This window comes from Phoenix dactylifera, chromosome 17, assembly GCF_051530095.1.
Source record: "Phoenix dactylifera cultivar Ajwa chromosome 17, Ajwa_hap1_PhDact_Kaust_v1.1, whole genome shotgun sequence".
NCBI lineage: Eukaryota > Viridiplantae > Streptophyta > Magnoliopsida > Arecales > Arecaceae > Phoenix > Phoenix dactylifera.
In genome coordinates, this window is record NC_143206.1 from 12,170,155 (window position 1) to 12,182,792 (window position 12,638).

General features: G+C 37.5%; 1 protein-coding gene across 1 annotated transcript; it reads left to right on the plus strand.

Moving 5' to 3' along the window:
* Positions 1–1,382: 1,382 nt before the first annotated feature.
* On the plus strand, positions 1,383–12,077 carry LOC103707300 (catalytics). Its single transcript, XM_008791736.6, has 15 exons — positions 1,383–1,697; positions 2,072–2,144; positions 2,332–2,353; positions 2,725–2,803; positions 3,037–3,069; positions 3,327–3,475; positions 3,564–3,720; positions 3,862–4,102; positions 4,630–4,871; positions 7,823–8,086; positions 8,188–8,298; positions 10,066–10,290; positions 10,397–10,600; positions 11,295–11,471; positions 11,688–12,077. The coding sequence occupies exons 1-15, from the start codon at positions 1,413–1,415 to the stop codon at positions 11,895–11,897; spliced, it is 2,472 nt and encodes an 823-aa protein (XP_008789958.3). The 5' UTR covers positions 1,383–1,412; the 3' UTR covers positions 11,898–12,077.
* The last annotated feature ends 561 nt before the right edge of the window (positions 12,078–12,638 follow it).

A 12,638-nucleotide genomic window follows, 5' to 3' on the forward strand; every position in this document is an offset into this window, starting at 1 on the left:
TGGTAGCCATCAGCAACTACCATTCTGGAGCTCGGGCTCCTGATGACAAAACTAGCAGCTCCCCTCTTGCCTCCTTCCAAAATGGAACCATCAAAATTGATTTTGAGAAACTTGGGGGTAGGCTCTCAAAGTTTTCTCTCCCAAAAAAATTCTTGTGACCCGGCTGTACTCTTTGACCAGAAGAAACGTCGGATCAATTGAATCAATTTCAGTGGTAAATAAATAGAGAAATGGGCCAATTGAGTCAAAATATTTAATGTTTTAACCTAACATCAGTAACTCAATTTGACATGGTAGTCTATTTTGGATCGTAAGGAGAGAAGGATTGGGAGATCATAGAGACGACTCGATCCAATCATCTTCTAAGTTAAATTATGTCGGCCAGGTCAAGACTCTGAACTACAAACACACAGCAGCAGAGTAGTGGGTTGGCCTGTTTATGCCAAAGCGACGTCTTCTAATTTGGGTAAAGTTTGTGTCACGTTGGCAGCTCAGGTCGATGATTGCCTCCCTTAATTGAAGCTGCTTATAAAAATAATCCCTGTGACACAGTCTAGTTAATACAAGTTACATTTTTTTTTTTAGAAAAACAAGTCACACTATTTTGAATATCAAATTTCGAGCACTCGATGTAATTTAAATTATGACCTATAACATGTGACGAGGGCATATTTATTAATGAATTATATACCAGATTATTTATGGAAGCACTGGCTATATGAATGGCTAACATTTCAAGTTAGAATACTTTTAGATGTATATGAAATGATAGGTACGCTCATCCTCGTTTCCCTTGCACCTACAGTACACCAAATATATTGCAATCCTACTGACTCTAGAACTGTTTGAGCTTCCGTTGTATTAAAAAAAAAAAAAAAAAAAAGCAATCAAAAGCAAGTCAAATGTACAATTGCACATGTCAAGCAACAATTTCTTCCGTACACAACCAAAATATACAGAAAATAAAAGAAAAACATCATATATTAAATTATAAAAACAAAATTTGGATAAAAATTATAAGTAAAACTTAAACTATTGATATAAAAGAGATATTATTAAGAAATATAACAGCAGCGTGCTGATCGATCTAGTAAAAAAAACTGACTTGGTTAATAAATCAAAAGCACATTATTTTTTTAAAGTCATTATTATATTACAAATTGAGATATAAGAAAAATACGAGACAATTAATCAGTAGCAGCAGATACAAAAAAGCAACCAGAAAATTCTCAGCGCAATCGATCAAGCTTCTTCATAAAAACCACGTGCAGCGCACGTACGAATCTCGAGGATGGACAAGTTGACAGAAAAATCACTTGCATGGCACGTGAGAAATGCTGGTATGGATAAGGCCCTCAGTTGGCACGTGCGTCCGGCACGACTCCGGACAGTTGGGAAATGGGCCGGCGCTGATGACTCACCTACCCCACCTTTCTCCGCTAATAACTCCGAACTCCAAAGTCCAGATGGCGCTCGCCCGGGCCACCGCCTCCGTCCTCCCTCCCCCCTCTTGGCTCCGCCTCCGCCTCCTCTCGATCCCTCGACGACTCCCGCTCTCCTCCTCTTCTCCTCCTCGCTCCCTCCTCGCTGCCAGGGTCGTGGCCATGGCCGGATCGAGTACCGCCGCTGCGCACCGCCACACCAACCGCCTCGCCTCCGAGCACAGCCCCTACCTCCTCCAGCACGCCCACAACCCGGTATCTAATCCGACCTGGTCTCGATCTTGTGTCTTGAACTCGTTTCTTTTGAGCATTTCATCGAGCCGGTCATTGGCGAAACTGGGGGATGAGTCTGGATTTTGAGTTTTGTTGGGGGTTGCAAGTCTGTTTGCGATGAGAAGTAGTTGTTTTATTTGGAAGTATCGATGATATACTCTTCTTCTTTGACATTATTTTCGATCTGTAAGTCAGCCTTCGTGTAATCCCTGTTTCAATTGATCAGTTGGAACTTGGTAACTAAGTTGGGGCCGTGTTTCGATTAGTTCATTTGTCTTTTTCTGGAAGAAGGTGTTTGTGTTCCTTTTCTTTTAGTATTGCTAATTTGTTTCCCCTCTTCTCCGTTGGCGCTGAAGGTTGATTGGTATCCGTGGGGAGACGAAGCTTTCGAGCAAGCTCGCAAAAGAGATGTTCCAATCTTTCTATCAAGTGCGTCTGCTCTTCATTTCTTTAGCTTTATGAATTTTATTGGTGATTTTATTGCTTGTTACTGATGCTGTGCTAACTGGAAACATTCTTTCGCCCGTTCTGATCTTGCTGTGACATTTTTTGTTCCTGCCGGATGCTTGTTGACGTATCGGTCTACTTGATCTGGATGTGTCTTGGTGTTATGTAGTTGGATACAGCACATGCCATTGGTGAGTGTATTGTCTTTACGTTTGTTTTCCTTTTTCGAGTAATTTCATGCATCTGTGCGTATCAATGTTAAACAAGTAAATATGTTGACAAAAACACATATTTATCCAGTAGAAAATCAGTGTTTGCTTATGTGCTTTCTCCATCCCCTGAAACATTGATGGAAAATCTCTCTCATATGCTTCTGCCATGATGGTTTAATTGATACTAAAACTAGAATATACTGCTTCCCTGAAGACCTGACCATATTGTAAATTTTATATTTTTCTTTTTGTTTGATTTTAAATTAGCTAGGAACTTTAGGTATTCAGAGTATAGCAGTTATTAGGCTGGTGGTGTGAGATCATTTTCTTTTATTGACTGCTTATTATAGGTGCCATGTCATGGAGGTGGAGTCATTTGAGAATGAAGAGATTGCGAAAATGTTAAATGAGTGGTTTGTTAGCATCAAGGTGATCTTCTGATCTTCTGTTACTACTGTTATGAGCATTATCTGTCTTTGATGTTACTTTTTATGGTCAAATAAAATTGGTTCTGTTCCTTTCACTCATTTTTGGTCGCTTATATATCCAGTTTAGGATATGCCATGACAGAAGTGCATTGCACCTCCACATAATAGTTAAAAAAAAAAACTCCACTAAATCTATTACGTTCTCTCCTTGTTTCTGATTATCAGTCTTAACAGGTGGATCGTGAGGAGCGACCTGATGTTGATAAGGTAAGATAGTGGTACCTGGTGAAGTTTCTTTCCTTTTTTCTATGGTGCACACAGTTATAATTGACTTTTCAAAATCTTCTAAGAAAGTAAGTGTTTTCCTTATAAATGCTCTTGCCTTAGTCTACGCAGTTAGCTTAATTGATTTCTTTAGTTTGCGGACATATGCAGCTTAAGTGATACGAGGTTTCGTGTATTTTGCTGGTAATGCTTTCATAAGCTCCCATTTCTATTCCTGAGAACAACAATTGCTTCTGCAGGTATATATGACATATGTACAGGCACTTTATGGTGGTGGTGGTTGGCCACTGAGCGTCTTTCTCTCCCCCAATCTCAAGCCCTTGATGGGTGGAACATACTTCCCCCCCGATGACAAGTATGGTAGACCAGGTTTCAAAACAGTCCTCAGGTGCAGAACATATATCTTTGGTATTAATAGTTGCATTGATCTCAAAGTTCATCTTACTTATATGTTTTCTGTGTTAAACATTTCTCAGAAGGGTGAAGGAAGCATGGGATAGCAAACGAGAGATGCTTGAGAAGGGTGGGAATTTTGCAATCGAACAACTTTCTGAAGCACTGTCTGCAACTGCTTCTTGTCATAGATTATCCGATGAGCTTGCACAAAATTCATTAAAATTATGTGCTAAACAGGTAACTGTCTAAATCAGGTTCCATCTATTTACCAATGAGAAACGATAGGGTTTTAAGTTATTTATTCCTTCTATAACCTTTTGTACATTTTTTGTAGTTATTGAATGTTGACCTTAAATTTGCAATTTGTGATTTTCATAGCTGGAGAACAGTTATGACCCAAAGTTCGGGGGATTTGGTTCTGCTCCAAAGTTTCCTAGACCAGTTGAAGTCTACCTTATGCTTTATGCATCAAAGAAGCTGATGGAAAATGGGAGGGAAAGTGAAGCCAACAATACCATGCAGATGGTTTGTCATACCTTGCAGTGCATGGCCAGAGGCGGAATCCATGATCATGTTGGAGGCGGTTTTCATAGATATAGTGTGGATGAGTGTTGGCATGGTGAGTTTTGACACTGTGCGAGGCTGTTTTTTTACCAGTTCTTTGGCTCACTGCTTCTACAGTATGGGAAAGACTGGTTTGTAATTGATTAATTTCATTAATATTACTGGTAGAGAGTAAATCTTGTCATGGAAGAGGACTAATAGATAATCAGTCGTATTGTTCTGTGATGGCATGGTGGTCTTGTTGTTATTTGCAATAAATAAGCAAGGGAATTTAACAATATAGAGTAAGTATAAATAATTGTATAAAACTATAAACTGTTGAAAGCCAGAAATGCTTGATGTAAAAAATATGCAATAAGAACTTCAAGGTGTACATCTTGGTTGTGTAGCCGGAGGTTTGTTTGTGCCATTTTAGCTTAATGAATATTAGGATGTATTGTAGGTGCTGCAATGCAAATATATTACTTTGCTAGTAGGATTGTTTTCTGCTTTGTCAACTTATGCTAAGTGTAGTTATGTGCATGTTATAAGTTTATAATGTTCTTCTGCTATTGTTGATGATATGGTTGTCTTCTATTGCAGTTCCACATTTTGAAAAAATGTTGTACGATCAGGGGCAGCTTGCTAATGTATATTTGGACACATTTGCAATTAAAAGAGACACCTTCTATTCATCTGTTGCTCGTGATATTCTTGACTATTTGAAGAGAGACATGATTGGAGAATCAGGTGAAATATATTCAGCTGAAGATGCGGATAGTGCTGAATATGAAGGTGCTCCAAGAAAAAAAGAAGGAGCATTCTATGTCTGGACAAGCAAAGAGGTTTATGCACATCCAATCTTTAATCATTTGAAAGTGTTGTAAGATTTATAATTTTTTCTAATTCCATGGTAACCATCTGAATTTTTCTGTGAGTCCACTTATATAGTTGGTATTGGGACCAAGAATTTCCTAGTATACATAAATCAAGCATGCTTTACCCCAAAATGTGTTGCACTGTTCCAGAAAAGCTGGATGCTCGGATTTTTTGTAGTATCTTGTTTATCGACAATGATCATATAACATAGAAAGTATTCGCCCTTGCCCTAAAAAGAGTTGTCATTACTAGCTTTTCTGAACTATTACACATTGATGTGATTCTAATTCTTCCTCAATCTTCCTAATACCTCATACACAATTCTAAAGTCCTTTTCCCCATCAGCGCCTCCTCAGTCCCATATTCATGTGGAATGGCTTATTCAGGATTTTGAATGGAAGCAGGATCAACAGAATCCTAGCTGAGCTGAAAATGGATCACCAAGTAGCACCTTAGCTGGCATAATAACTCAGGAAGCTTCTTTAAGCTAACTCAATCTGCAATCTGGATGTTGGTGTATTCGGTTGTTTTAGTTGAAAGTGTTGCGAGTTAGTCTCTTGAGTTTGAAGTCCCCTAGGAGTTTCAATGCAATAGTCAAACTTTGTTTGCCAGCTTTAGTCTAGGAAATTTCACTTCTCTTTTTGAACTTGAGTGGGAAACAGATGACCCAAAGGCTATAAAAGGGTCTTGAGAGCTGTACCACGGAGTCTGTGAACTAGAGCTAGGCTACACAACCAAGAGTAGCCCTCTGCACATAGGCCCACCAGGCCACCATGTACACGCACCAGCAAATCCTGTGAACCCATCATGCTACTTTAGTGACATGATCATGCTACAGAGAAACTGTGTCATACTCCATGTCATATTGAACTTGCATTCCAGTATGATAATCAAAACGAGATATATAATTTGTGAATATCAGACAACATTGATAAGAAAAACATATATCAAAGCAACTTCTGAGGTTGAGCACACAAAATAATGTAAGGAACAATGAGCCAATCATATATGAGGATAGCCTAGGGCTTCCACTGTACTTAATGAGCAAATCACCGAAAACTCCCATTTGTAAGCCAAAGTGAAGAGCCAGGGCTCCGGCCTTTAAAAGCAAATTGAACAACAAACCTCTAACTGATTAAAATAGTATGCTGAAACACCTACAACTTCCATTTTTTTCCAGATGGCCACCAGGTAGCAATCAGATACAAAATCTATTTTTTCCTCTCTGAGGTCAAACTTCTTGAATTTGAACTAATGGCTATGGTTGTTAACCTCCCTCAAGATTATCATGTGGTAGTATGAAGTTTGGGTGAAGATTGCTGATCGCAATTTGACATATGAAACAGCATGGCACAGACTTCAATTTGTTAACATTATGGTGAACATTATTATTGATTAGCTAATTTTGAGAACCTTCCATGATTCATGAATGTGCTCCATAATGAGATGCTTGTTATTGAGAAGACAACCGCGGAATCTCAACATTCAAGTGGATATGACTTTATTTGTTTTAGGATAAGTTCATTGATGTCCTTATTAAGTGAAGCTTATTCAAGTTCAAAGATGTGACAGATAATGGCTATTCGAAATTCATGGTCAAGATGAATGTGCAGGCATCTGCTTGGCATGAGTAGATGTAGGAAAGCAGGGGAAGGTTCAAATTTTATGAAATGTAGAAGATGAAGAAAATTTTTGAAATAGCTGTTTTACCCACAACATGTACGTAATGCACTATGACTTTATAGACTCAAGAACGACAATCTACTGATGTATATGCAAAGGAGTTCGACCAAGTTGTCAGAAAGATTTGTCAAATATAAGCATATATAAAAACTTCCTGAGTTGTATGGTTGTATATATCATATGACTGCTTATCAATGTTTCCATCAAGTATTAAAGATATGCTGAATTGCAAATGTAATTTTGGAAGTATTTAGAAAAAACAAAGCAACTAGTGGTGAAGCTTGGGAATCATGAGTGGTAATGCTTTTTATTTATATCTAGAAAAAATATCTGAATTTGCTGTAAATAGCTTTTTATTTCTTTATTTTTATTTTATTTCGTTGGGATTTTTTCTTTTTATGCCGGGGGTAGAAAGAGGACCCACTGGCAATAGGCTACACAATGGAGCTAGTGCTCCTGTAGGTACCCTTGCTGAACCCTAGTAAAGGTGGGATTTGAAGCCAGATCTTTGATACAACCACCAAATCAGTTTGGCAGCAAGATAAGCTTTCTTCTTGTTCTGAACAGCTTGAAAGGGGCCAGAACTATGATAACCATCTAACTTCCTATGTCAATTAGTTATATCAAAGTATTCTGAATGTTTTTCTTCCCGATGAAAGTTCAAATTACAACCTTGAGGTATCATGCATTACTCGAGAATTTGCTCCTACATCTGCATCTTGTTCCATGATTTTCTAGGCCCCTCTTCCATTAAGCATAACCCATTGTTCCCAAGATACATGAAAACCATTTATGTTATTTTATAATTTAAATTTTAAGGTTTGCTATTTGTTCAATCTTCATTTTTAAATAGACAGTTTGTGTTGCGTTACAATATTTGATATCATGTGGATTCTCTAATTGTATTAGTTAAACCATTGTTTTGAAGTGATAGCTTAGCACCTTAAACCAAATCATAGGTTCCTAAGTGCATGCCTGAAAAAGATCCTTGTACTTATGCTGCTTCATATCTTAAGGAGATCAGGCACTTTTTCCATGGGAACTTGCAGATATAGATCTTTCAGGGAGCGTTAATTTATAATGTTGCTCTCACCTGTTATAAGATCAGACTGTTCTTTTTTAAAAATTTCAAATGTAAGATGTCTTTGTCTTCGTTCTTTTGCAATTTATGTTGCCATATTCCTATAATTTTGGCTTGATGTGGCACTAATTTTTGGTTTGACTTCTGCTGAAGATTGAAGAGATACTTGGAGATTATGCAACTCTGTTCAAGGACCATTATTATGTCAAATCTTCTGGGAATTGTGACCTTTCTTCGATGAGTGATCCTCATAATGAATTTAAAGGAAAAAATGTGCTCATAGTGAGAAAAGATATTTCTTCCATGACATCGAAGTTGGGCATGTCTGTGGATGAATATTCTCAAATTTTAGGTTTATGTCGACAAAGGCTGTTCAATATGCGGTCAAGACGGCCAAGGCCTCATTTGGATGACAAGGTTTCTACCTTTTATATGCTTTTTCAAGCATTTTTCTAAATTATCTAGGTATAATCGTTTATCTTAGGACAAACTTTTTAATAGACCAGGTGCTGCCATAGGTAATTGTTTCATGGAATGGACTTGCGATATCCTCTTTTGCCAGAGCTTCTAAAATTCTCAAGGCAGAAGTGGAAGAAACGAAATTCTATTTTCCTGTGGTTGGATACGATGTAAGATACCTCACCTTCACTCTATCTACCTCAGCGTTCTGAGTTTTCAGTTCTGTTATTTATGTAAATAATATTATGTTAAAATTAGTTTGCAGTATTTGTCTATTCTTTGCTTGGAGATCAAAAAGTCACTGCATTGCATTAAAATATTTGGTTCCTGTGGTTCTATTAGTGACCCAAAGTAGTTGCCATACTACTGCTATCGCTGCAATTGGAAGTCCAATCATTTGGTGCTTGGTGTCATCTAGGAAATCTTTACATGGTGGCAAAAAAATTAAAACCTTAACTTTTGCATCTTATGTGAAATTCAATCTGTTTCTTGGCATCTAATTGCATCTGAAATTACTAAAAAAATGACGTAATTGCTTCTGAAGTTACTAAAGATATTAAGTTTAGATAGTTATGGACTTCCATTTGAATACTATACTTTTCCTATAGTTAGTGGAATTATATTCAAGCTAAATGGAGAAATGAAAAGCTCGATGCAAGATGCTTAAAAGGGATAAGTCCTGGTTTCAAATTTTCATTTGATGGAACTGTTTATAGGTTAAAGTTAAATCCCTGGCACAAGGATAAATGGTATTCAATATGTTTGACTCTTATCTCTTGGTAAGCATGGTAGTTTCAAAATTTAGTGCAAGCTCCTGGGATAAGTGTATGCTAATTCATGTAGAAACAGTTTCTACCATGTTGCTATAGTTTTCCCTTTTTGTGCATATCATTCGTGCATCAAACATAATTTTCATGAATTTTATCTAAACTTCCTCTCCCATTTATACTAACTTGCCACAACACTTGAAATAAGGACTGAGGGGAAGGCCTGGCTTCTATCATAAACAATTGAAGTATTATTTCGTACATTATTATACCTAGTATGAGTCATACTTGGTGATGAATCTGCACGAATATGGGGAGGTGTGCAAAATTGGATACTGAACTGACAAATGCATTAAGGTGCAAGTGTAATTTGCACTTGGCTATTGATTTTACAAGTCATGCAATTACTCTCTTAAATTGTATATTACTATTACAGAATTTTTATAAGATTCCATATAATATTCACAGTAAAGTTTATGTTGCTTTTTCGTTTTTTAAACTATAGAATTGTGGATAATTCTAATGTATGTTAAGGATCATTAACTAATGTACGTTGCCTGTTCAGAACCCATTTGCAGCAATCATCATGTATTTCAAGTATTTCTTGTAACGATAGATTCATATAGATTGGTGAAAAAACATGGATGAATTTTTAAGAACTTGTCAGTTCCCAATAAAATGTAATTCCAAGTAACTTAGTTGCAAAAATGAAAAAGTGCTCTCTTGAAATGTCTTAGCGTGTCATACATCCAGTGGTGTCACTCCTTCCCCCCTTGTCAGTGTGTGTCAAGTGCTGACAGATAATGATAAAGAACGGATAACCACTGGCTCTCAACCGGCATAGGCAAAATAACAGCAATTTAATCACTGATTAGATTTGAAGGCCGTGATCCTCTAGTTCAATCACCAGATATGAGGTTAGAACCTGATCATTTGGTTAAAATAAGCATCATAGTAGTCCACAATGCAAAATGTACACTTACGTTTTAAATTTTTTAAGAATGACTAGATGTGTCTCAAATTCTGACTTGAAAATTTCACAGTCCTTTTCACCAGAATTAGTAATATCAAAAGGATAAGCTTGTTCGATGTGAAATTATCTGGCTTATCAATAAAATCTGTGTTCTGTTTGTAATTTTTTGCTAATAAAAATGTCTCCAACATTTGCAGCCAAGTACATACCTGGAAATTGCTGAAAAGGCAGCATTTTTTATTAAGAGCAGACTCTATGATGAGCAAGCACATAGGCTGCAACATAGCTTCCGAAATGGTCCATCAAAAGCACCTGGTTTTCTAGATGACTATGCCTTTTTAATCTCTGGATTGCTAGACCTTTATGAATGTGGTGGTAGAACTGATTGGCTATCATGGGCAATTGAACTGCAAGCTACTCAGGCAAGGAAACTAGTATTGTCTTGTTAATTCTTTTTTTCTTAAGGAGCATTATTGTTAAACTTTTTTTCCCCACATAAGCATGCATAATGGAAAGTATCTTTCACAGGATGAGTTGTTTCTTGATAGAGAGGGGGGAGGCTATTTCAATACGCCTGGAGAAGACCCTTCAGTCCTACTCCGTGTAAAGGAGGATCATGATGGAGCAGAGCCATCTGGGAACTCAGTGTCAGCTATCAATCTGATTAGATTGTCGTCTATGGTTGCTGGTGCAAGGTCTGAAAATTACAGACATACTGCAGAGCATCTTCTGGTACGTTCTTTCTTCTGAAATTAATAGTAATGGTTCTAGAAATGTTGGCTTTTCCCTTCAGGGTAAGATGAGGATATTAGATTTCCCTAAGTATCTTATATGTAATCTAGCCATGAAACTTAGCAATTCTTGTGGCAAAATGATCTATTTTTGTCTGCTTGCAAGGCATAGCCTAAAGATCGAGTTTCCAAAGGATGGCCATTGTTCTGTATTTAATGAGGAAAGAGAGAAGAGTGTAGGTTTTAGCTGTTTGCTCTTCTTATCAATACCATGGAGTTCGTTCTGATAAAGTAAGTCAAGTCCATGTTGGGTAAAACTGGATATGGACAAATATTGATGGTTTAGACATTTCACAAATCCGAAGATATTTTTATCTACTTGATAAAGTTGTGACTGGAAAGACTAGTGCCTACTACAGAACCTCTGAATTTAGAAATCAGAACATAATTGAAACTGCATGTGTGTGTAAATGTATCCTCATGCATGTGCTTGAGCAGGTGCATGCCCATTCAAAGAGACATGCTGCAAAACTGGGTCAACTTTCTCACGTATTTCCCAATCTCCCTGCAAGAGGACTGAATTTTGATTTGGTTGTTTTTGTTGAATCAAATTCACTAGATTTTTGAGAAGACCCCGAACTTCATGCGGTTTCTGTCAACAGTTAACGTTTTCTCTATACAATCTCTCTCTACAGGCAGTATTTGAGTCAAGGTTGAAAGATCAAAGCATGGCTGTTCCACTGATGTGCAATGCAGCAGACATGCTCTCTATCCCATCGAGAAAGCAAGTGGTGTTGGTTGGAGAGAAAACATCAACAGAATTTGATGACATGGTCGCCGCTGTTTTTGCATCATATGATCCTAACAGAACTGTGAGTGTCGGGTGTTTTATCCTACTGCTTTCTTTCCTCCATTATTTTTGATTCAAGGTTTTCATATTCTGAAATACATTTTATTATACTCATGTTGGTACAAGGTACTTATTTTATACCATACTGCACTACTATTAGTGTTACAGAAAAGTTTATGAGCAATATTTCTCTTATGTTTCTCATATCCTCTGTGCTGTTTCTGGTGTATGATTATAGGTGATCCAAATAGACCCTAGCAACAGAGAAGATATGGATTTCTGGGAAAATCTTAACCAAAATATATTCCAAATGGCAAAGAGTAGCCCAGCGGACAAGTTGGCTGTAGCTCATGTGTGCCAAAATTTTGTGTGCAGCCCACCTGTCAGCAGTCCGGATGCTCTAAGCACCTTGTTAGATAAAACAGCCTTCGCCGTGTCATCTGCTTAAGACCTGTTTCTTGTGAGGATGAATGCATGTGAATGCCCGCGGGTAATGCTAGACTGACAAGCATGATAAACGAATCATAGAGCCCTTTGTAACTTGGGTTATGTTTGTTTACTTTTTCATTCTGTAATGCTTGGTATAAGTGGTTTATAGTGAGTTATTCTGGCTGATGGTTATTGGAAATAAGTGGAAGGTGCTGTCACCTGCATTGTAGACACTAAGACACTTCATAAGAGTAGGCGTGCCTAAAGATTCGAAGATGAAGCAGGTGGGTTATCTTAAGATCATCTTGGTGAGGAATGTAAAGCAAAGCTCTTCAGGTGATAATGATCATTGATGATAAAGAGTTTCTATGCTAAATCTAGAGAGTAGCAAGCAAGGTTCTGTCTCACCCATTGCAGAGATTCTTACTCTTATGGTTCACGAGAACAATATCATGATAATGTTTCGATCATACCCCTTGGATCTTCCATCTTACAAAAGATATATAGCTCTCGTTGTTGTATCAGACTGTTTTAGCGTTACCTGTTTTGGATTAGATAGCACCATGTTTCTCTTTTTTATGCAAGATCGGTCGCCGTTGTATCAAAAAAAAAAAAAGGATAATGGCATTTTGGCCCAGATTAAGATACCAAAACCCACATATCCCACGAAAAAGGCCAGATGGACACTTTCCTCGGAGACGTTTTATGCAAGCATAACAGATCTTCCTTTGCTGTAGCAACAGTAAACTTCAGGATCACG